This window comes from Oncorhynchus tshawytscha, linkage group LG25, assembly GCF_018296145.1.
Source record: "Oncorhynchus tshawytscha isolate Ot180627B linkage group LG25, Otsh_v2.0, whole genome shotgun sequence".
Classification (NCBI taxonomy): Eukaryota; Metazoa; Chordata; class Actinopteri; order Salmoniformes; family Salmonidae; genus Oncorhynchus; species Oncorhynchus tshawytscha.
In genome coordinates, this window is record NC_056453.1 from 506,389 (window position 1) to 532,872 (window position 26,484).

At 43.1% G+C, this 26,484-nt stretch overlaps 1 protein-coding gene across 1 annotated transcript in view; it reads left to right on the forward strand.

Annotated features, from left to right (window-relative positions):
- Window positions 1-26,484, forward strand: part of LOC112224054 — a 115,346-nt gene that overhangs the window by 31,719 nt on the left and 57,143 nt on the right. Inside the window, exons 2-3 of the mRNA XM_024387337.2 lie at window positions 163-265; window positions 12,655-12,781. Of these exons, the coding sequence (XP_024243105.1) occupies window positions 163-265; window positions 12,655-12,781 (230 nt within the window). The remainder of the gene's footprint in view (window positions 1-162; window positions 266-12,654; window positions 12,782-26,484) is intronic.

Consider the following 26,484-nt stretch of genomic DNA (forward strand, 5'->3'; position numbering starts at 1 on the left):
TCTGTTGGTGGCTCACACTTTGATAGTACTCTACATGCATATCGAGTGTGGCTTCAACAGTACTATTTTGTACTATTTTGTCTGTCTCTGCAGAGAATTTACTCTACATGTATATACAGAGAGTGGCTTTAACATCATATTTATTTGCCTGTGTCTCCACAGAAAGCCGTGAGACTTACCAGAGAAGGGTGCTGTCCATCTTCAGCATTGCCTCAGGGATCTGTTTTCTCGGAGTGGCATGCATGGCTCTCTATCGCCGCAACAAGTGAGTGAGGGTCACACTGAGTAGCTAAGTATGCCTCCAAACAAAGAATGGAAAATTGTATCATCATGGGATATTAGCATAGTAAACTACAGGTGCAGCCCTGATGTAAGAGGATATACTGAGCTTATGTTTATATAATGGCGAAGAGTGTTGGTCTCCAGCCATGGCTCATTAATGCTGTACTTAGAAATATGACAAAAGACAACATTCTTGTTTCAAAGTGTATGTCTAATCGAAATAATGTACACATCCTCAACAGTAACCGTAGGTAAAGGCTAATACAAAATAATATACTTTGTCTGCAGTTTGTTGATTTTTTAAAACATGGAATCATGGTTTGTTAACTGCACAAGTACAGTTGGAAACCTAAAAAAGTGACCAGAGGAGGGAGACGTGTGGGCCCAATAGATAAAGTGGTCACGGACAGTAGACGGAACATACATACGCCCAACTGGACACTGGACGGGAGGGGGCTCTGTACGCAATGCCTGCTTAATGTCCGCATCCAGTTCCCACACGACCGGCGCTACCAGGCAGGAGGCCGGGAGTATGGGAGTTTGATCCATGAGCCACTCCTCTGTGTCATACAGCCGGGACAGTAGGTCTGCCTTCTTATTCTGGGAACCTGATCTGTAGGATAGGGTAAACACAAAACGGGTAAAGAACATGGCCCACCTTGCCTGACGAGGATTCAGTCTCCTCGCTGCCCGATTGTACTCCAGGTTGCGGTGGTCAGTCCAGATGAGGAAAGGGTGTTTTGCCCCCTCAAGCCAATGTCTCCACGCCTTCAACGCTTTAACCACAGCCAACAAACTCCCGGTCCCCCACATCATAGTTACGCTCCGTTGGGCTGAGCTTCTTCGAGAAGCAGTGGCACGGTGGTGTGCCCGAGCGCTGTGAGAGCATGGCTCCTATTCCAACCTCGGACGCATCCACCTCCACTATGAATGCCAAAGAGGGATCCGGATGGGCCAGCACAGGAGCCGAAGTAAACAGAGCTCTTAGCTGCCCAAAAGCCCTGTCCGCCTCAGCCGACCACAGCAACCTTACAGGACCCCCCTTCAGCAGTGAGGTAATGGGTGCAGCAACCTGGCCCAAACCCCGGGTAAATCTCCAGTAGTAATTGGCAAACCCTAAAAATCGCTGGACCTCCTTTACCGTGATGGGAGTCGGCCAATTACGAACAGCTGCAATGCAGTCACTCTCCATCTCCACTGCTGATGTGGAAATGCGATACCCTAGGAAGGAGACGGCCTGCTGAAAGAACAGACATTTCTCAGCCTTGACATACAGGTCATGCTCCAACAGTCATCCAAGTACCTTGCGCACCAAGGACACATGCTCGACACGTGTAGCGGAGTAAATCAGAATGTCATCGATATACACCCCTACACCCAAAATCTTGTCTACAAAGGATTGGAAAACTGATGGAGCATTCATCAACCCGTACGGCATGACGAGGTACTCATAATGCCCTGTGGTGGTACTGAACGCTGTCTCCCTCCCTGATACGCACCAGGTTATACGTACTCCTGAGATCCAGTTTCATGAAGAAGTGCGCCCCATGCATTGACTCAATCGCCGTAGTGATATGAGATAGCGGGTAACTCTACCTCACCGTTATTTGATTGAGACCTCCATAGTCAATGCATGGGAAGCGTGCAATGGGATGGGAAGCGCAGCTTCTGCCAGGAGATGTATCGCACAATCCTCCCGTCGATGAGGCGGTAATTGAGTCGCCTTATTTTAACAGAAGAGAGCCAAATCGGCATATTCTGGGGGGATGTGCACGGTGGATACCTGGTCTGGACTTTCCACTGTGGTAGCACCAACGGAAACCACTACACACCTCTCTGAGCACTCTCGCGACCACCCTGTGAGAGTCCTCTGTTGCCAGGAAATAGTGGAGTTAGTGGAGTTATGTTATATAAAATTCCCAGCTGCGCCTGAATCGCCGAGCGCCTTATACTGGGAATGTGGGGAAAACTGAGGGAAACAAATAGGCACAAACAGTTGATCAACAGAGGACTCTGGATGAGTGTGGTGCAAACCCAGAGTGCCTGTTGCCTCAACTCCCAGAGGAACCAACACGGCACCGATCGGCAGTTTGTTCTCTGCGCCCACAGATGGCTCACTTGATGGCTCCTCCTCCAGTCTCCCTAAGAGCAGCCCCTCCTAACTCCATGGGCACCGGAGCGGGGGTGATGGACGATGGAACCGACAGAGCCCCCTCTGGACGTCTGCAGGTGACCAGAAGGTTATCCAACTGGATGGACAAATCCACCTTTGGTCAAAGGACAGCTCACGTCAGACCTCCTCTCATAGGCTGCATCGATAGTGGTCAATGAGGGCCCTGTCGTTCCAGCCTGCTCCGGAGGCCAAGGTCCGGAATTCCAGGGCGAAGTCACCTGCCATGCTCCTCGTCACCTGCCTCAAATGGAAGAGCCTTTCCCCCGCCGCTCTGCCCTCGGGTGGATGGTCGAAGCCGGACCGGAAGCGACGGGTGAACTCCTCAAAGTGGTCTGACACCGTGTCTCCTTCTCTCCACACAGCGTTTGCCCACTCCAGCGCTCTCCCTGTGAGGCAGGAGACGAGGGCGGCCACTCTCTCCCTTCCCGAGGGAGCTGGGTGCACAGTGGCCAGGTAGAGGTCCAGTTGTAACACGAATCCCTGGCACTGTGCTGCAATTCCATCATACTCCCAGGGAAGGGAGAGACGTATCCCACTGGAATTCTCTCCGGATGGGACGGGTGGAGACAACCCCGGTTGTGCTGGACGAGGCACTGGAGAGACTTCCTGTCTCTCCCAGTGGTCCATGGTCTGGACAACGCGATCCATCATGGCACTAAGATGAAGTAACATGGCCGAATGTTCCTGGACGCGCTCCTCGACTCCTCTAACCTTGCTACCTGCTCCTGCTGACTCCATTAGAAGTGTGTAATTCTGCCAAGGGGTGTACTAGAGGCGAGGTGCAGGAGAGCAGAGGAATGTTAAGTGGTGCACTTTTATTTTCGTTCCAAAAACGAGAGCACTACATAAATCAAATGCTCTCAAATCACGGAACATAACAAAAGTAAAGCGCATAATAAAACACCACAATAGCATGAAACAATTACACACGAATACATGATGGGAAACAGAGGGTTAAATACAAGTAGATTGATTGGGGAAATCATAACCAGATGTGTATGGAACAAGACAAGACAAATAGAGCGGCGATGGCTAGAAAGCCGGTGACGTCGATCACTGAACGCTGACCGAACAAGGAGAGGAGCCGACTTCGGCGGAAGTTGTGACAGTCTTCGCATATCCAGCAACATGTTACCACAGAGTTTCTGAACCCAGAGCCATTTGCAAAGCAGTCCAGGACGGGGTTTGAGAGGCGAAAAATTATTCCTTAGTTGTTTTAATTTTCTCAAAATCTTTTGGCACAACCTAGACTCGAGCCAATGTCTTAAATAACTGACACATTTTCATTTTGATCAAAAACAACTTTATATCAAAGGAGTGCTTTTGATTTGACGGCACGAGATGGCGTTTCGGCGCATGAGCTTAGCTAACCAACGTTGCGATGGCATGGCCTACAAGTGTGATCGGGGATTTCTATTGGCGAAGCAGCTTTTGCCCATCTTCATATTGTACTGTCTGTCTTTGGTGTTACTGCCTAGCTAGATATTTCCTCTCTGGGTAATCAAAAGCTGCATTGCTGGAATTTGCATGAGGATGCACCGCTTTATAGCCAGTGACGTGAACATAACAGTAGTCTGCACCACTCAGTCATGTTGTCAACAAGGCAGCATAGTGCATAGTACAGTCGTGGACAAAGGTTTTGAGAATTGCACAAATATTAATTTTCACAAAGTCTGCTGCCTCAGTGTCTTTAGATATTTTTGTTAGATGGTACTATGGAATACTGAAGTATATTTACAAGTATTTCATAAGTGTCAAAGGCTATTATTGACAATTACATGAAGTTGATGCAAAGAGTAAATATTTGCAGTGTTGACCCTTCTTTTTCAAGACCTCTGCAATCTGCCCTGGCATGCTGTCAACTAACTTCTGGGCCACATCCTGACTGATGGCAGCCCATTCTTGCATAATCAATGCTTGGAGTTTGTCAGAATTTGTGGGGTTTTGTTTGTCCACCTGCCTCTTGAGGCTTGACCACAAGTTCTCAATGGGATTAAGGTCTGGGGAGATTCCTGGCCATGGACCCAAAATCTCGATGTTTTGTTCTCTGAGACACTAAGTTATCACTTTTGCCTTATGGGAAGGTGCTCCATCATGCTGGAAAAGGCATTGTTCGTCACCAAACTGTTCCAGGATGGTTAGGTGAAGTTGCTCTCGGAGGATGTGTTGGTACCATTCTTTATTCATGGCTGTGTTCTTAGGAAAATTTGTGAGTGAGCCCACTCCCTTGGCTGAGAAGCAACCCCACACATGAATGGTATCAGGATGCGTTACTGTTGGCATGACACAGGACTGATCGTAGCGCTCACCTTGTCTTCCCCGGACAAGCTTTTTTCTGAATGCCCCAAACATTCGGAAAGGGGATTAATCAGAGAAAATGACATTACCCCAGTCCTCAGCAGTCCAATCCCTGTACCTTTTGCAGAATATCAGTCTGTCCCTGATGTTTTTCCTGAAGAGAAGTGGCTTCTTTGCTGCCCTTCTTGACACCAGGCCATCCTCCAAAGGTCTTCGCCTCACTGTGCGTGCAGATGCACTCACACCTGCCTGCTGCCATTCCTGAGCAAGCTCTGTACTGGTGGTGCCCCGATCCCTCAGCTGAATCAACTTTAGGAGATGGTCCTGGTGCTTGCTGGACTTTCTTGGGCACCCTGAAGCCTTTTCACAACAATTGAACCACTCTCCTTGAAGTTCTTGATGATCCAATAAATGGTTGATTTAGGTGCAATCTTGCTGGCAGCAATATCCTTAAGCCTGTGAAGCTCTTTTTGTGCAAAGCAATGATGACGGCACGTGTTTCCTTGCAGGTAACCATGGTTGACAGATGAAGAACAATGATTCCATTCTCCACCCTCCTTTTGAAGCTTCCAGTCTGTTATTCGAACTCAATCAGCATGACAGAGTGATCTCCAGCCTTGTCCTCGTCAACACTCACACCTGTGTTAACGAGAGAATCACTGACATGATGTCAGCTGGTCGTTTTGTGCCAGGGCTTAAATGCAGTGGAACTGTTTTTGGGGGAATCAGTTCATATGCATGGCAAAGAGTGACTTTGCAATTAATTGCAATTCATCTGATCACTCTTCATAACATTCTGGAGTATATGCAAATTGCCATCATACAAACTGAGGCAGCAGACTTTGTGAAAATTTATATTTGTGTCATTCTCAAAACTTTTGGCCACGATTACAGAAACATAAATCCGTTTTCCATAAAATATATGTTTGAATTTTCAAACTAGTTTAATTGGGAAGGCAGGTTAAGCGTTTTTATCAAACGCAATCACTTTTGCATTTGAAAACACAGAATCCTACCCATTGCTCGCCCTGGGCTTTGAATGAGGCACCTGGCTCACACCCGAGAGCCTGCCCAGTTCCAAAATCCAATCCCTTTTTCAATGTAATATTTCAAATTAAAATTGCATGTATTTAAGTATTTATTGTTGTAGTAGGGACAGTAACATTTAAAATGTTTAATGAGAATTTGTTCGTATTTAAAAGTGTGTATGAAGGTGTCTAGAATACAGTGCTTTGTGAAAGTATTCATCCCCCTTTTTTTCAAATTTTGTTGCGTTACAACCTGTAATTTAAATAGATTTTTATTTGGAAAAAAAATCTTACAAAAAACTCACTCCCATCCTATGAGGCCCCTAAATAAAATCTGGTGCAACCAATTACCTTCAGAAGTCATATAATTAGTTAGATTGCACATAGGTGGACTTTATTTAAGTGTCACATGATCTGTCACATGATCTCGGTATATGTACACCTGTTCTGAAAGGCCCCAGAGTTTCCAACACCACTAAGCAAGGGGTACCACCAAGCAAGCTGCACCATGAAGACCAAAACTATGCTAAACTCTGAACATTCCAATGAGCACCATTAAATCCATTCTTAAAAAATGGAAAGAATATGGCACCAGAACAAACTTGCCAAGGACCGCCCACCAAAACTCATGGACCAGGCAAGGAGGGCATTAACCTGTTGAGTGTAGGGGGCAGTATTTTGATTGGATGAAAAAAATACCCAAATGAATCTGCCTATTTCTCAAGTCCAGAATCTAAAATACGCATATAATTGTCAGATTAGGATAGAAACCACTCTAAAGTTTCCAAAACTGTCAAAATATTGTCTGTGAGTATAACATAACTGATATTGCAGGTGAAAACCAGAGGAAAATCCAACCCAGAAGTGCTGTTTTTCCAGAAAGCTCTCTGTTCCATTGCCTGCCTGTGCTCCATTTAAAGGGATATCTACCAGATTCATTTTCTTATGGCTTCCACATGTTGTGAACAGTCTTTAGACATAGTTTCAGGCTTTTATTTTGAAAAATGAGCGAGAAAGATCACATCGCGTCATTGGATGGCTGGGTGCCAGCAATGTTTTGCATGCGCAACAGCTTGGAGCAGACATTTTCTCTCTCTCTCCTATTGAAAAAGTGACAGTCCGGTTGAAATATTATCAATTATATATTGTAAAAACAACCTGAGGGTTGATTATAAAAAAAAAAACGTTTTTAGTAACCTCATCAATAAAATATTCTGTCAAAACGTGACATGTTTCTACGAACTTTACGGATACTATTTGGAATTTTTGTCTGCCCGGTCGTGACCGCTCGAGCCTGTGGATTTCGGAACATAATGTGCCAACCAAATGGAGGTATTTTGGATATAAAAATAATCTTTCTGGAACAAAAGGAACATTTATTGTGTAACTGGGAGTCTTGTGAGTGCAAACATCCGAAGATCATCAAAGGTAAGCGATTCATTTTATTGCTTTTCTGACTTTCGTGACCAATCTACTTGGCTGCTAGCTGTTTGTAATGTTGTGTCTGCTGAGAGAGATGTCCTTACATAAATGCTTGGTATGCTTTCGCCAAAAAGCTTTTTTGAAATCTGACACGCCAGGTGGATTAACAACAAGCTAAACTGTGTTTTGCTATATTGCAGTTGTTATTTCATGAACATTTTATATTTTTAGTAATTTAATTTGAATTTTGCGCTCTGCAATTCAGCGGATGTTGACAAAACCGATCCCGCTAACGGGATGGGTGCATCAAGAAGTTAATCAGAGAAGCAACAAAAAGACCAAAGATCACCCTGAAGGAGCTGCAAAGCTCCACCACGGAGATTGGAGTATCTGTCCATAAGACCACTTTAAGCCGTACACTCCACGGAGGTTCACCTTCCAGCAGGACAATGACCCTAAGCATACTGAGTGGTTTAAGGGGACACTTTTAAATGTATTGGAATGGCCTAGTCAAAGCCCCGACCTCAATCCAATTGAGAATCTGTGGTATGACTTAAAGATTGCTATACACCAGCGGAACCCATCCAACTTGAAGCTGCTGAAGCAGTTTTGCCTTGAAGAATGGTCAAAAATACCAGTGGCTAGATGTGCCAAGCTTATAGAGACATACCCCAAGAGACTGGCAGCTGTAATTGCTGCAAAAGGTGGCTCTACAAAGTCTTGACTTTGGGGGGCTGAATAGTTATGCACGCTCAAGTTTTCAGTTTTGTTGTCTAATTTGTTGTTTGTTTCACAATAAAAAAAATATTTTGCATCTTCAAAGTGGTAGGCATGTTGTGTAAATTAAATGATTCAAACCCCCATTATATCCTTTTTTATTCCAGATTGTAAGGCAACAAAATAAGAAAAATGCCAATTGGGGTGAATTCTTTCGCAAGCCACTGTAGTTATGTGGTTGGGGTTAGAAGTTGTGTGGTTGTTTTCAGTAGTTGTGTGGTTGTGGTCAGTCGTTGTGTGGTTATGGTCAGAAGTTTGGTGGCTGTGGTCACTATTTATAATTATGTCGTTGTTGTCAGTAGTTTTGTGGTTTTGTTCATCTACATGTGGTCAGAAGTTGGGTGGTTGTGATCAGCAGTTGCATGGTCAGTAGTTTTGTGGTCAGAATATGTCTTTGTGTTCAGTAGTTATGTGGTTGTGGTCAATAAATGTTGCCAGCAATTCCAGGTTGAAATGCAACAAAATAGGAAAAATGCCAAGAGGGGTGAATACCTTCACAACCCACTGTATAAAAATGTAGCCATTAATAAATGCATTCTATATCTTCCATAACCTTCTAAACAATGGTGTAGGAGTATAAAGATGGTGACACAGTGCCTTAGAAATAGTGCACCCTCTTAGTAATTTAGTGTTTATATACATCATCTGTAGTTGCCAGCAATCAAATGTCTCTTGCCTCCTTCCATAAAAAATTACTGATTTCGGGTTGTTTTGTTGCTCTAAGTTACAATCTGAATCTGCCATTATACCATACTGAACAAAAATGCAACATGCAACAATTTCAAATATTTTACTGAGTTACAGTTCATAGAAGGAAATCAGTCAATTGAAATAAATTCATTAGGCCATAATTTATGGATTTCACATGACTAGCAGGGGTGCAGCCATGGGTGGGACTGGGAGGGCATAGGCCCACCCACTGGGGAGCCAGGCCCAACCAATCAGAATCATTTCCTCCCCCCAAAATGCCATTATTCAGACAGAAATACTTCCCAGCATGCCCCCCCTCTCCTCTGACGATCCCGCATGTGAAAAAGCCGGATGTGGAGGTCCTGGGCTGTAGTGGTTATACGTGGTTCTGAGGTTGGTGCACCTGTGTAATGATCATGCTGTTTAATAATCAGCTTCTTGAAATGCCACATCTGTCAGGTGGATTAATTATCTTGGCAAAGGAGATATGCTCACTGACAGGGATGTTAACTAATTTGTGAACAAAAGTTGAGAGAAATCAGCTTTTGGTGCGTATGGAAAACTTCTGGGATTTTTTATTTCAGGGACACTTTACAAATTGAGTTCATATTTTTGTTCAGTTTAGTTCGGTAATATAATGACGGTGACAAATAAACGCAGTTCTCGTATGAATACACTCATACTGTAATTGCACAATATGTATTGTACGTACATGCACAACACCGCCGTCCTTGCTGCAGCACACTTTCAAAAGACTTTATACGATCTTGTCCTCTATGAAGATGAAGAATGTTGAGGTTGGTCCATGCAATCCAATGGTGTGGGAACAACCCACACAGTGTTATCACAATAGAGATACAATATTATAAAAATTGTGCTCTATTTAATTCAGTAGTTCTCACTTTGTAAGAAACAGCTCCTATAGGCCTGGAAATATGATATTCTCCTTTTGTTGCCTTTGCACAATCAAAAGCTTTGCAATTTTCCCTTGGTGTCTTGCTTTTGACAAACACTTCACTTAACACCAGAACCACTAAAGCAGTCATTTTGTCGATTTAACAAGACTATATAACATACTGTTGGTGTTTGAATCTTACATTTTCCAACAGACCTGGAGTTATAACTAGTTTTAGCAGGGCATGTCATTTTTTGGAATGGTTTTCCCTTGTTGCCCTCCTTTTCCGAATAGTCCAATACTTCTTCTGACAGTTCAAAGTTCAGTGTCCAGCTAATAATCACCCTGATAATTGCCTTGAAACTTAACTATACCGAAACTATTTTCACACATATAACAACAGATGAAATAAATTAAGTAAAGTATGATGGTGAGTTGATGAGTGAGGGGAAGCGAATGATGCATAATTATGTAATCACCAATTGTGAATTAAGAACAGGGAGAGCCATTATATAGTTATTGATCCATTATAATTATAATCTTAAAATGGTATGTATCCTTTACAGCAGCAGTCCACCGAATCAAAGATGTCTTATCAGTCTACTGTTTCAGTCTACAAAGGTGCTGAAGAATGACAAGACAGAATTATGCACTACATCCAAACGAAGGTACACTATATATACAAAAGCATTTGGACACCCCTTCAAATGAGGGGATTCACCTATTTCAGCCACATCCGTTGCTGACAGGTGTATGAAATCGAGCACACAGCCATACAATCTGCATAGACAAACATTGGCAGTAGAATGGCCCATACTGAGGAGCTCAGTGACTTTCAACTTGGCACCGTAATAGGATGCCGCCTTTCCATGAAGTCAGTTTGTCAAATACCTCCCCTGCTAGAGCTTCTCCGCTCAACTGTAAGTGCTGTTATTGTGAAGTGGAAACATCTCGGCGCAACAATGGCTCAGCCGCGAAGTGGTAAGCCACACACAAAATTGGACCACCGAGTGCTGAAAGATCGTCTGTCCTTGGTTGCAACTCTCAATACCAACTCTTCCTCTGGAAGCAACATCAGTACAAGAACTGTTCGTCGGGAGCTTCATGAAATGGGTTTCCATGGTGGAGCAGCCGCACACAGGCCTAAGATCACCACGCGCAATGCCAAGTGTCAGCTAGAGTGGTGTAAAGCTTGCTACTATTGGACTCTGGAGTGGAAACGTGTTCTCTGGAGTAATGAATCACGCTTCAACATCTGGCAGTCAGATGGGCGAATCTGGGATTGGCGGATGCCAGGAGAACGCTACCTGCCCCAATGTATATTGCCAACTGTACAGTTTGGTGGAGGAGGAATAATGGTCTGGGGCTGTTATTCATGGTTCAGGCTAGGCCCCTGAAGGGAAATCTTAATGCTGCAGCATGCAATGACATTCTAGAACATTCTGTGCTTCCAACTTTGAAGCAACGGTTTGGGGAAAGCTCTTTCCTGTTTCAGCATGACAATATCCCCATGCACAAAGCGATGTCCATGCAGAAATGGTTTGTCGAGATCGGTGTGGAAGAACTTGACTGGCCTGCACAGAGGCCTGACCTCAACCACATCGAACACCTTGGGATGGTTTGGAACGCCGACTGTGAGCCAGGCCTAATCACCCAACATCAGTGCTGGACCTTACTAACACTCTTGTGGCTGAATGGAAGTATTTCCCTGCAGCAATGTTCGAACACCTAGTTGAAAGAGTTCCCAGAAGCGTGGAGGCTGGTATAGCAGCAAAGGGGGAACCAACTCCATGTTAATGGCCATGATTTTGGAATGAGATGTTTTACGAGCAAGTGTCTACATATTTTTGACCATATAGTGTATGTCAAAGTGTGTCAAGCAAGTGAAAGGTACGAAATTGTGTCAACTTTAGGACATAACAGCTAAGTGAAATCCAACTGATGCAACTGATGCCATTGTATGAAGATGCATAAAAAAGATTGGGGAATTTTTTATTCTATTTTCTCAAAATAAAAATAAGCTGTTCCAATGCATATCCTTTAATTTCCATAGTTTTAACAAAGGCACTCCGCGAATACAATTTCTGGAACCTGAATTTAGGGGGCGGTTTTTGGTTAGATTTTTTTACATTTAGCTTCCAGTAACAAATTAATGAAGATGCTATTTTGTTATTTGAAGTATAATAAAAATTGTATTCTAATGTTACCCAAGGCCTTCATAAGCACAACCACATGATTATCTTGAGATAGCATATATTAAATGTATGAATTGCACTATTAGAGTGTTTCAATCAGAATGACTGCTCATTCGCTTGAAGGGGGGTCCATCGAAGCCCAGCGGTTCTAGTGTTAATATACTGAAAGACTTGTGATAAGATCGGCTCCATATAAGGTGTCTTATAATCTATGGTATCATCATATTGGTGTAGAGTGAAGTTCCCCCTAGACCACAGATGTCAAATTCCTTCCACAGAGGGCCAAGTGTCTGCAGGTTTTCACTCCTCCCTTGTCCTTGATTGATGAATTAAGGTCACCAATTAGTATGGAACTTTCCACACCTGGTGGTCTCGGGCTTAATTTAAAGGTGAAAATAGACCTTAGGTCCTCTACGGAATGAGTTTGACACCCCTTGCCTAGATGCTGATCTTGGGGCAGTTTTGCATTTTCCCCAATAATGGTTAGGAATGGGGAGGGGAAGCCGATCCTAGATCTGTACCTAGGGGAAACCTCACCAAAGAGCAAGTTATTATCAGCCAATTTAAATTAATTGAAATATTGCCATATTGGAAGACAAAATATTATGTCTTATAATATATGCATGCTCATAACAAGTTGAATGCATTATACCTTTTGTTATATACCCAATGTTATAACATTTTCTTCTGAGCATATAGAGCTGACAAACTCCATCATAAGTGGATGAGGGTGATGCCTACTCCACGAGCAGTACAATACAGTGGATCAATGTACAAGATCCAGGTACACAAAGCTCTAACCCAGAGCGTACTTTACAGTATGATCTGAGGATCATGAAATCTGAAGGTGGGGCTTTGTATTAAACTCAGTATGGCTTCTCTTGCCCTCTTCAGGAGACACAGGGAAAAGCTCCGGGCACACTTCTTGGAGAGCCGGAATCTGAGGGTGTGCAGTATCAATGCCTCTGGGTTCATGTCTAAATCCAGCCCAAGGCCTCAGTGTGGCTGGCAGCTTCAAAAGGTGAGATAAGGAACCAGCATTTTATTCAATTATTAATGGGACTTGAGATAATTGAATTTCTCTTGAGATAATTGAATATGTTGTATTATTATTTGGAACACTACTCCTCTTACACCGTTAAAGCTAGAAATGTAATTCATAACTTTAAAACGTGCAGACCAGTCAGGACCAGGGTACTTGTATAAAACATTTATACTATTCAAACTATTCCATTTTTTGTCTGTCTTTAAAAACCTCATCCACTAATGGGATTAAAAGTGGACAAATAAAATAATTCTGAAGGTCCCATTGTGACATCATGACTTCCAACATTCTATTCACTGTAAAAGGTCTGATATTACTTTTGACACAAATCAGCTACTTTGACCGCTTTCCCAGCAATTTAGACAAAAACTTAGAGCAGTTTCCCAACTGGTGGCACGCGGACCGAAGTTGTTTTATTTGGCCCACCAAGTTTCCTGGGGGAAAAGGGATTTTTTTGGTGTGCTTTTTCATTATTAGACATAAAAGACTGTAAAAATACCAGGAAATCAGCTCCAAGTGATTTTCATTTATTAAATTTGTTCTCAAGTATTCCCACGCATACTAGAGAGACAAATTAATCGAATTGATGATCCCTGACAGAGGTTATGACATCTTGAATTACTTCTCTACTTTTCAAATCTAAAATCAGAACATAAATACCTCCAACCAATCAAACGACGTAGCTGTTTTAGTAACCTCATCAATAAAATATTCTGTCATCTTTTACAAACAACTGACATTTTTAACACTTGCCCAACAAGTTTGAAAAAACTATGAAATCTTAGTCTACTTCACTGCTCAAACCGTTTCTTCCCAGTCAGAGTTTTTTTCACTGTACCGTTTACACCTTCTGTGCATGTGACAAATAAACATACAGTGGGGAGAACAAGTATTTGATACCCTGCCTATTTTGCAGCTTTTCCTTCTTACAAAGCATGTAGAGGTCTGTAATGTTTATCATAGGTACACTTCAACTGTGAGAGACAGAATCTAAAACAAAAATCCAGAAAATCACATTGAGAGACGGAATCTAAAATGCTGGTCATAATACAATGTACATTGGTTTATATACCACACATTTCGTCATAGCGTCTTGAAGGCTCCTCCTTCTCTCCGACAAGGAAAAAGCTGCTTCTAAAGTCCATTCCAACCCACTAGCGCACATACACGACACACTATATCTGGATTAACTCCTGACATCTCACCACAGTTTATTACCACTTAGCAGATAGTTCCAGTCCCCCCCAGATACGGAAAACCTGGAGGGGCTCTCGCTGTCTTATATTATCGCCACAGAGTTATAGCTGAGTCGGTTCAAATATAGGTTAAGGACCCTCTTTGTTTTCGTTAGGCACACACATGTATTCCTCTCTTCCCCCTCCCCCCCATTTTTTATTAATCCTTGTTCATGCTACAAGACCTCTAATCCCTAATGGTTAAGGTTCTGAGGATAATTATTTAATCATTTATCTTAAACCTTGATAAAATATCTTAACAGGAGCAGACACATATAGAGTGGGTAATCAACAAAGTAATGGAGTCCGGGTGAGTCCAATATTGCGCAGTTGTGCGTAATGATGGAGACAGTTCCATAATGGTAGGCAGCCTGACTCCCTCTGAGGCGTGGGAGCCCGGTGACCTGGCTGAGGCGTGGGAGCCCGGCGAGCCGGCTGAGGTGTGGGACCCCCATGTTCTGCATGAGGCGTGAAAGCCATTCGAACCCGCTAAGGGGTGGGAGCCTGATGGGCCGGCTGAAGCATGATGTGGGGTGGGCATCTGCCGAGCCAACCGGGGCAAGAAGACTTCTCGAGCAAGCTAAGGCATGGAAGCCCAACGAGCTAGCTGAGGCACCCCTGGTTCCATTGGCGACGGCACCCGGACCCGGACCCGACGTCACCAAAACCAAAAACCTCCTGATGCTTCCTTTAGTGGTGTCAGCATTCTTTGAGGCTTGACGCTGGATGCGAGAAGCAAGTACAGGTGAAACACGGACATGAAACAGAACAGGAACAGCATCTGGACAGGGGAAAAATAACAACATCAATGCTGGCACGAGAACAGAGGGAGGAGCAGACAGATATAGAGGGGGTTACCAACAAAGTAATGGAGTCCAGGTGAGTCCAATATTGCGCAGCTGCGCATAATGATGGAGACAGGTGTGTGTAATGGTAGGCAGCCTGGCGCCTTCGAGCTCCAGCGAGGGCGAGAGGGAGCAGGCATGACAGAATAAGTGTAGACAAAGAGGAACCTTCCAGTAAGTGTACCAAAAATTTCACAGTTGCAAGTTTATCAACTTTCACAGCAGAATGACTTTCTCATTGTTCCTGAACTGCAGTGTATGATATATAATTTTCCAGCTTGGAGTCTCTACATTTATCTAATGTAAAAAAACAATTTCAAATTTTGTTACATAGGACCGAATCCAGCTGGTGGGTCACATATGACCCCACTATGGAAAAGAGAGACTCTCTCGATGATGTTCTCTGTTTTGCTCTACTGAAGTCGGTACCTCCGATGTACTAACTTCTGTCTATTTTGGGCTACAAACTAATATAACCCCCACTATGGAACGGGGAGACTCTCTCGATGGTGTTCTCTGTTTTGTTCTACGACCTCCACAAGTGTCACGGGACTCGTCTGAAGATAAACCGGTACTGGTTTAAAAAAGTCATGGAAGTAGAGATATCATTTTTTTGTATGGGCCTCAATCGTCCCAATCCACCACATCTACCTATGTCGGCCTTCCGCATCTGCGGTGAAAGTGGCAGAGCTAAAGCACTGTTTGTCAGACTAGAACACATCCTGAAAATCGTCTTCCCACGAAAACGTTTATAGCGTCCGAACGGTCTGGGCTACAAACTAATATTGCCCCACGTATTTGGACTGGATTGAGATCAGTATGAAGAAGGACCAGGCCCCCAGTGTCCGGTCTGGAGCATGAAGTCACAAGTTCTGCTGGTCAACCACTGCGTAGCAATCTGCTGGTCAACCACTGCGAAAAGCTCTGGTCTGCCCTAGAAAGCCTATGAATTACGGTTGCCAGAAGTGCCCCAAAAAGTAATTATATTTTCTGATCAATTTCGATCCCCACGGTTAATTCTTGAAAAGTTTGATACAAATAGAGATATTTAATTAAATAGTGATCCATTCTGACTCCTGCATTTGTCGTCACACAGGACCACGTGCTGACACAGATCAATCTGAGGAGACTCCCTGTTGACTCTCTCAGGCAGGATGAAAACATTTACATCGATCATGATCCTTTGCTAGTTGCTAGTTACAGTGCCATTCAGGCCTATTCAGCAATATGCCTCGCTTCAAATGAATTAATTAAGGGTTTCCATAGGAATATGTGGATGACGTGAGCTCTGTCGCTATACTGGTTTTAAAACCTGTTTGTGATAGGGGGCAGCATTTTCACTTTTGGATGAATAGCGTGCCCAGAGTTAACTGCCTCCTACTCAGTCCCAGATGCTAATATATGCATATTATTATTATTATTAGATGGACAACACTCTGAAGTTTCTAAAACTGTTTGAATGATGTCTGTGAGTATAACAGAACTCATATGGCAGGCGAAAACCTGAGAAAAATCAAACCAGGAAGTGGGAAATCTGAGGTTTGTAGTTTTTCAAAGCTTGGCTGACCGAATACACAGTTTCTATGGGGTCAAGTTGCACTTCCTAAGGCTTCCACTATATGTCAACCGGCTTTAGAAACTTGTTTCAGGCTTCTGCTATAAAGGAGGGGGGAATGGGAGCTGTTTGATGTAGTTTTTGTCTGGATGTAGTGCTCGCGCCTCATGAAGATGGTTTACTGGGCTGAACACGCTAACAACAAGTGGCTATCTGGACATAAATTATGGAATTTATGGAACAAATCAGTCATTTATTGTCGATGGGATTCCTGGGAGTGCATTCTGATGAAGATCATCAAAGGTAAGTGAATATTTATAATGTTATTTCTAACTTCTGTTGACTCCAACATGGCAGATATTTATTTGGCTAGATTGGGCTTTGAGCGCCGTAATCAGATTATGCTTTTTCCGTCAAGTTTTTTTGAAATCTGACACAGCGGTTGCATTAAGGAGAAGTCTATCTTTAATTCTGTGAGTAACACTTGTATCTTTTATCAACGTGTATTATAAGTATTATAAGTATATAAGTATAGAAATCACCGGATGTTTTGGAATCAAAACATTACTGCACGTAACGTGCCAATGTAAATTGAGATTTTGTGATTTTATTATGCACATTATCGAACAAAACATACATGTATTGTGTAACATGATGTCCTATGAGTGTCATCTGATAAAGATCATCAATGGTTAGTGATTAATTTTATCTATACTTCTGCTATTTGTGACTCCTACCTTTGGCAAGGAACACCTGCCCTAAAAATGTTAACCTGTTGAATCTATGGGTCTTTTTTAATTTTTTTTATTTTTTAAAATAACGTTCCCAAAGTAAACGGGCTATTTTTCAGGACCAGAAAATAGAATATGCATATAATTGACAGCTTAGGAAAGAAAACACTCTAAAATGTCCAAAACTGTAAAGATATTGTCTGTGAGTATAACAGAACTGATATTTCAGGCAAAAGAATGAGAAAAATCCAATCAGGAACACAGCGGTTTCTAAATAAGAGTCCCTTCCTATGCTTGCTTCCCTATTGAGCAGTGAATGGGATATCAACGAGATTCCTTTTTCTATGACTTCCTTAATGTGTCTAGTATCACAAGACATAGTTTCAGGCTTTTATTTTGAGAAATGAGCCTGAGCGACAACATTGCGTCAGTGTCCACCTGATGTCTCTTTGTGTATTTCTCGCGCAAAGACATAGGTAGCCATTTTTCCACCCGGTCTTACTGAAAAAAGCTCTGTCCCGGTTGATATATTATCGAATAGATATTTGAAAAACACCTTGAGGATTGATTATAAACAACGTTTGCCATGTTTCTGTCGATATTATGGAGCTAATTTTGAATATTTTTTGGTGTTGTCGTGACCACAATTTCCGGTCGTTTTCTCAGCCAAACGTGAAGAACTAACGGAGCTATGTTTGGCTACAAAAATAATTTTTCTGGAAAAAAGGAATATTTGCTATCTAACTGGGAGTTTCGTAAGTGAAAACATCCGAAGCTCATCAAAGGTAAAAGATTTAATTTGATTGCTTTTCTGATTTTCGTGACCAGATTGCCTGCTGCTAGCTAGGCAAAATGCTATGCTAGGCTATTGATAAACTTACACAAATGCTTGTCTTGCTTTGGCTGTAAAGCATATTTTCAAAATCTGAGATGACAGGGTGATTAACAAAAGCCTAAGCTGTGTTTGAATATATTTCACTTGTGATTTCATGAATATGAATATTTTCTAGTAAGCTGTTTTGTCTGTTGCGTTATGCTACTTAGTGTCAGTTGATGACAATTCTCCTGGATGGGTAGTTACAAGAAGCACTGACGATACATTTTGTTCATGTCTCATGATTAACTTGGGCAAATTAATGCATTTTCTAATGAGTTAATAAATACATTTAGTTAATTTCCTATTAAATTCAAACAATTTTTGAATTATGTTGAATTAAATTTTATGTTGAATTGTGACTCCTTCTGCATCCTACATATATCTGAGATTCATTGTTTACCATGAGCATGTATACCTTAAACAGTATTCTGCTTTCAAAACATGCCCTTCACCAACTGCTTTTTTCAGCGCTCACCATAGGTTATGTACACAGGAGGTTGGTGGCATCTTAATTGGGGAGGACGGGCATGTGGTAATGGATGGAGCGGAATCAGTGGAATGGTGTCCAATACACCAAACACGTTCGGTTCCAGCCATTATCCAGCACCCCTCAGCAGCCTCCACTGGTTATGGATGTGATCTGGACTCTGGCCAATGTAGAACAGTCCAGCGCTTTTTCTTAAACCATTGCAGGGAGCTTTTTATGGAGAATTATATTATAGAATTAACCTTATTCTGGAACGTCACAGTGATCTCGGCAAGTTAGTTGCAATTGTGTTTCTATTTTTTTACAACATTAGCGCAAACCTAGCGCATGCGGGAGGCGAAATAGGCAAAAGTGGTATTTTTAGTTTAAAGCTTGATAGTTTTACACTGACAGAACCGCACAAAATCCTAAAATCGACAAGTATTATGTTCAGTACGAGGCTGTCACAATAATTGGATGAAGAGACAGTTTTTACAACAACAACTTTTTGAACACCAACCTCTACGATGTCGATCTGAATATACATGTGAATGCCCCACACAACCTGCATCCACCTCCCAAAGAGACAGAGTCTTTGTGGTTCTGGTTCACAGCGTTGAACCTAAGGAATCCACCAAAACTTCCCTTTGTGTGCTCCTACCAATTATTTGACAAGAAGCCTACAGTGAAGCATCCTTACCCAGAAAAATGGCTTGGCTACGATCCTCCACTCGTGAAGAAGCGTAGGGCGTTGGTCAGGCAGTCATCAGTGACAGGAAAGCCAAATGCTTGAGCACTTTGACAGCTCTCATTGTGTGTCTCCCTCTTGCTCTTATGCCTAAGCACAGTCTCACAATAGCACAATTTGTTTCCTTTACAACTCAATAAAAATTCCCATTTTATATACACGGTTTTGTCCATTGACTTGTTTAAAACTTCTTTTGGCTCAAATCCCGTCAACGGGATCGATTTGACAACAGCCAGTGAAACTGCAGGGCGCCAAATTCAAACAACAGAAATCTCATAATTAAAATTCCTCAAACATACAAGTATTAAAGATACACCTCTTGTTAATTCAACCATTGAGTCCGATTTCAAAAAGGCTTTACGGCGAAAGCATACCTTGCGATTATGTTAGGTCAGCGCCTCGTCACAAAAAACACAGCCATTTTCTAGCCAAAGAGAGGAGTCACAAAAAGCAGAAATAGAGATTAAATAAATCAATAACCTTTGATGATCTTCATCAGATGGCACTCACAGGACTTGATGTTACACAATACATGTATGTTTTGTTCAATAAAGTTCATATTTATATAAAAAAATCTCAGTTTACATTGGCGCGTTATGTTCAGTCATGTTTTGCCTCTAAGAAACATCTGTTGTGGTCAGTACTGCCATCTGGCAACCTACCTGGGCGCATATCTGGTTGACCAGGGTGGCTGCGATGGAACTCAGCGATTATGGGCGTACTCTGGCTCCAGGTGGTGGGATTTGGCAGAGACCAGGCAGCGAAGAGTCGTCTCCAGGTCCTGATTGGCTCGCTCTGACTGGCCATTAGACTGGGGGTGAACCCAGAGGACAGGCTGGCCGATGACCCAATGAACGTGCAGACTCAATGAGCTGCACCACGAGCTGGGCCGTCTCCTTGGCTGAGGGTAGCTTGGGGAAAGCAATCAATTGGGTGGCTTTGGAAAACCAAGTCACCATGGTAAGGATAACCGTGTTGCTATCAGATGGGGGGAGACAGTCATATATGTGACCAGGGACGGTGAGGGATCAGAAGTGGTTGAAGGAGGCCAGCAGTGCAGGCGACGACGAACGTGAAGACGTCAGGAACGAAGGTGAGCCACCAAAAACATTGTCGTACAAAGGCCAGGGTTCGACGGGAACCAGGATGGCAGGCCAGTTGAGAGGAATGAGCCCATTCCAGAACCCAGGAACGGGAAGAGTCCAAGACAAACATCCAGTTAGCTGGGGCCCCCCCGAAATCCGGTTGGGGTTCCGGAGATATTCCAGGTTCTTGTGATCTGTCCATAGTATGAATGGGTGTTCCGCCCTCTCTAACCAGTACCTCCACTCTTCCAACGCCATCTTCACCGGAAATATTTCCTGTTCACCCACGTCGCAATTCCTTTCTGCAAGGTTGAGACGATGGGAGAGGAAAGCACAGGGATGCAGCTTTTGGTCTTGGGCCAAATGCTGGGACAGGACAGCCCCCTCTCTGACGTCCAAGGCATCAACCTCCACCACAAACTGCCGGGATAGATCCGGGATGGATTAGGATGGCGCGATAGTGAATTGGTGCTTGAGGTCCAAGAATGCCTGGTCTGAAGCTGGAGACCACGTCCTTGGGAGAGGTGAGCCCTGATGGGGGAACCGGCGTTAGAATTGCATTGCAGCTGCACTCTGGAGGTTGGTTGCGGCCAATCCACCACCACTCTCACCTTTTCAGGATTCATCTGTATGTTGCCTGTGTTGGTTCCGTTTTTCTTTGCTCTGTTTTATTTACTTAATAAATAAGGAACTCTCAAAATGTGCACTTATAAATCATAACAATTTTTATCAAAATACAGCTGTAGACAGAAGTCAAAGATCAAACCTCACACATACAGCTATACAAACAGTTTCAGTGGTATCTAAAGGCTCAGCAGTAAATGTCCACTCTCCAAGTTGATTTATAGTGGTGTGTCTGACTAGTCTCTTATCTTTTTCACTCCACTGCAGGGTTCTGTGTTCATCTTTCAGGCACCTTTCTCACAGACCCCCTGTTTTGACTTCAATAATGCAAATATCTCTCAGACCATTTCCTTTTAAGAGGCAGTGACTAGAAAAGATTGTGGAACAATATTAAAACCTTATAATGAACATATATATTGTTCATCTGTAGTCTAGGACCATATAAATGTAGTGGGAGATGGTTCTTACAATCTTGCGTCTAGCCATCCCGGATCCGGGATCGTGAATACAGCCTCAAGCTCATTACCATAACGCAACGTTAACTATTCATGAAAATCGCAAATGAAATTAAATAAATATGCTAGCTCTCAAGCTTAGCCTTTTGTTAACAACACTGTCATCTCAGATTTTCAAAATATGCTTCTCAACCATAGGAAAACAAGCATTTGTGTAACAGTATTCATAGCTATTCATAGCTAGCGTAGCATTTAGCGTTAGCAATTCAGCAGGAAACATTTTCACAAAAACCAGAAAAGCATTCAAATAAAATAATTTACCTTTGAAGAACTTCAGATGTTTTCAATGAGGAGACTCTGTTAGATAGCGAATGTTCAGTTTTTCCTGAAAGGTTATTTGTTTAGGAGAAATCGCTCCGTTTGGTGCGTCACGTTTGGCTACCAAAAATCCCTGAAAATTCAGTCATCTAAACGTCAAACTTTTTCCAAATTAACTCCATAATATCGACTGAAACATGGCAAACGTTGTTTAGAACCAATCCTCAAGGTGTTTTTCACATATCTCTTCGATGATACTTAGTTCGTGGAAATGTGCTTTCCCCTCTGAATCCTAGGAGAAAATGCCCGCAACTGAAGATTACGCGCCGATTTACACAAAGGACACCGGGCGGACCCGTGGTAAATGTAGTCTCTTATGGCCAATCTTCCAATGATATGCCTACAAATACGTCACAATGCTGCAGACACCTTGGACAAACGGCACAAAGCTTAAGCTCGTTCATGGCACATTCACAGCCATATAAGGAGACAATGAAAAACAGAGCCTCAGAAATTCTGCTGATTTCCTGTTTGAGGTTTCATCTTGGTTTCGCCTGTAACATGAGTTCTGTGGCACTCACAGATAATATCTTTGCAGTTCTGGAAACCTTAGAGTGTTTTCTTTCCAAAGCTGCCAATTATATGCATAGTCAAGCATCTTTTCATGACAAAATATTGCGCTTAAAACGGGCACGTTTTTTTAATCCAATAATGACATAGCGCCCCCATAGGTTGAAGAGGTTAATACAACAGAAGCATAATCAATTATTATAATACATCAAACATTTGGTGCAGCCTCTATCATGACCCCAAGTTGACTCCATCACCTGCAGCTATGATGTACCCAAGGAAGGAGATGGTGGAGCGATGGAATTTGCATTTTTCCGCTTTGAATAACAGCTGATTCTCCAGGAGATGCTGGAAGACTTGTATGACTTTGAGGACATGTTATTGAGCAGTATGGGAAAACATGAGGATGTCATCAAGATAGACGAATATGAACCGGTTCAACATGTCCTGGAGACATGTTTACCAGGGCCTGGAACACAGCAGGAGCCTTGGCAAAGCATAGCAAAGTGGACTCCAACTCTATCCCAGTTGATCAGCGGATTGTGCCTCTGGAGCCAGGTAAATCCCAAAACCACAGCTGCATGAGGGGGTTCGATGGGCAGGAACTGCATATTCACTGTGATTACCCTTAGCTCTCAAGTTAATGGGACACGTAGTGTGGGTGTCTCTTCCAATAGAGCTTCCATCCAACACTCTGATGCACATGGGAATAGAGAGGGGTTGGGTGGGGATTCCCAGCTCCAAAACCAGGGTAACGTCCATAAAGCTCTCGTAAGCCCCAGAGTCTATGGGCACCTGGGGTAATTTGGACTGGTCACCACACGACAGGGTAGCCTGGAGAGGGCAACGAGAAATGGAAGATGGGAACTCCCCGTATGGCCCACCAGCGTACTAGTACCTAATTGATGAACCAGGTTCTGTAATTGACAAGTAGATAAGAAATGTCCCGTAGCTCCACAATACAGACAGCTCTGGGTGTTAAGTCTGCATAAGCGCTCGGCAGGAGACAATCTAGCCCTGCCCAGTTGTATGGGCTCCGGGGGAGATGACTCGATTGCCTTCGGTGATCTCCAAGAGAACTCAGGTGACATCAGATCCACTCGGAAATGTGGGCTTGGGAATATCAGTTGTTGTGTTCACTAGATGTGGTCAGAAGTTGTGTGGTTGTGATCACTATTTGTGTGGTGGTGGTCAGAAGTTGTGTGGTTGTGGTAAGTAGTTAAGTTCAGTGGATGAGTGGTCTATAGTTTTGTCATCAGAAGATGTGTGGTTGCGGTCAGAAGTTGTGTTCAGTAGGTGAGTGGTCAGTAGTTTAGTGGCCAGAAGATGTGTGGTTGTGGTCACTAGTTGTGTTCAGTAGATGAGTGGTCAGTAGTTATGCAGTCAGGAGTTGTGCGGTGGTGGTTAATAGATGTGGTAAGCAGATGTGTGCTTGTGGTAAGAAGAGGTATGCTTGTGGTCAGAAGTTGTATGGTTCTGTTCAGAAGTTGTGGTCAGTAGTTACAGTGGCTTGCAAAAGTATTCACCCCCATTGCCATTTTTCCTATTTTGTTGCCCTACATCCTGAAATTAAAATTGATTTCTGGGGAGGTTGTATCATTTTATTTACACAACGTGCCTACCACTTTGAAGACAAAAAAATATTTTTCACGTGAAACAAACAAGAAATAAGACAACAAACTGAAATCTTGAGCATGCGTAACTTCACCCCCATGAATGAGTCAAAACTATGTAGAGCCACCTTTTGCAGCAATTACAGCGGCAAGTCTCTTGGGGTATGTCTCTATAAAGATTGGCACATCTAGCCACTGGGATTTTTGCCAATTCTTCAAGACAAAACTGCTCCAGCTCTTTCAAGTTCGATGGGTTCCGCTGGTATAAAGCAATCTTTAAGTTAAGCCACAGATTCTCAATTGGATTGAAGTCTGGGCTTTGACTAGGCCATTCAAAGACATTTAAATGTTTCCCCTTAAACCACTCAAGTGTTGCTTTAGCACTCCCTACTTTAGTTATTTCCTTGCTGGAAGGTGAACCTCTGTCCCAGTCTGTCACGGTCATCCTCCTCTTCATCTGAAGAGGAGAGGCGAGAAGGATCGGAGGACCAAAATGCGGCGTGGTATGTGTTCATCATTAATTTTAATAAAGAAAACACTGAACATTGAAACACTATACAAAAACAATAACCGAAATAACAACCGTGAAGCTAATGAGAACTGTACTGAAACAAGCAATCAACATAGACAATCACCCACAAACAAACAGTGTCACACAGGCTACCTAAGTATGATTCTCAATCAGAGACAACTAATGACACCTGCCTCTGATTGAGAACCATACTAGGCCGAAACATAGAAATCCCCAAATCATAGAAAATCAAACATAGACTGCCCACCCCAACTCACGCCCTGACCATACTAAATAATGAATACAAAACAAAGGAAATAAAGGCCAGAACATGACACAGTCTCAAATTTCTTGAAGGCTTAAACAGGTTTTCCTCAAGAATTTCCCTGTATTTAGCACCATCAAACATTCCTTCAATTCTGACCAGTTTCCCAGTCCCTGCCGATGAAAAACATCCCCACAGTATTATGCTGCCACCACCATGCTTCACTGTGGGGTTGGTGTTCTCGGAGTGATGAGAGGTCTTGCGGTTGCGCCAGACATAGCGATGTCCTTGATGACCAAAAAGCTACATTTTAGTCTCATCTGACCAGAGTACCTTCTTCCATATGTTTGGGGAGTCTCCCACATGCATTTTGGCGAACACTAAATGAGTTTTCCAATTTTTTTCTTTAAGCAATGGCTTTTTTCTGGCCACTCAGAAGTTGGAAGTTGTGTGGTTGCTGTCAGTATTTGTGTGGTTGTGGTTAGAAGTTGTGTTGTGTTGTGTTGTTGTGGTCAGAAGTTGTGTGGTAGTGGTCACTAGATGTGATCAGAAGATATGTAGTTATAGTCATTGGTTTTGTGGTTGTGGTCAGTAGATGAGTTATCACTTGTAGTGTGGTCAGAAGTTGTGCGATTCTGGTCAGTAGTTGGTGGTTGTGACAAGAATGTTTGTGATTGTGGTCAGTTGTTGTGTGGTGGTGGTTACTAGAAGTGGTAAGCAGATGTGTGCTTGTGGTCAGAAGTTGTGTGTTTGTGATCAGAATTTGTGTTGTATGGCTCAGTAGTTGTGTGGTTGCGGTCAGCAGCTAAGGTCACTCAATGTGGTAAGCAGTTGTGTGGTTGTGGTCAGACATTGTGTCATGGTGGTTAGAAGTTGTGACCAGCATTTGGGTGGTGAGTAGTTGTGTGGTCAGAAGTTGTGCTGCTGGTCATTAGTTATGTTGCTGTGGTCACCAGATGTGGTCAGCAGGTGTATGGTTACGGTCAGAAGTTGTGTGGTTGTGGTCTGTTGCAGTGGCAGGTAGATACTGTGGCAGATGGCAGGTAGAAGTGAGGGGACTGGTGATTGAAGGAAGATGTCTTGCAGCCCCCTAGCTCCACCCCCGAGCCTTATATGGACTTCCTGCCCCAACGAGGCAACCCAGTGGATCATTAAGCCATCGAGTGCTTGGGGATAAAAGAGGAAGCGGGCTGCACAAAGAGGGAGAGGACTGAGAGGGAAATGTGTGTTATGGAGAGTGTAAGAAGCAGGAGAATTCTGTATGATTACCCGCTGTCAACGGATTGTTAGAGCCCCCCCCCCCTTGTCTCCTGTGTGCAATTATCCCTAACTAATTCCCCATTTGCATTCTAGTTGTGCTCCTTGCGTGTGTTTGGTTATTGAACTTGATGAATTAGGAAACCCCACACCTTTTAGCCTGCTACAATATGTTTTCATTAGATGTGTGGTCTGAAGTTGTGTTCTTGTGGTAAGTAGTTGTGTGGCTGTGGTCCTTAGTTGTGTGGTTCTGGTTGCTAGATGTGGTAATATAATATTTGATTGTGGTCAGAAGTTGTGTGGTTGTGGTCACTAGTTGTCGTGATCAGTTGTGTGGTTGTTGTCAGAAGTCGTGTGGGTGTGGTCAGTAGATGTGATCAGCAGTTGGGTGGTCAGTAGTTGTGTTTTCAAAATTAGTTATTTTGGTCAGTAGTTTTGTTTTGGTTACTAGATGTGGTCAGTGGTTGTGTTTAGTAGATTAGTGGTCATTAGTTTTGTGGTCAGTAGTTGTGTGTTTGTGGTCA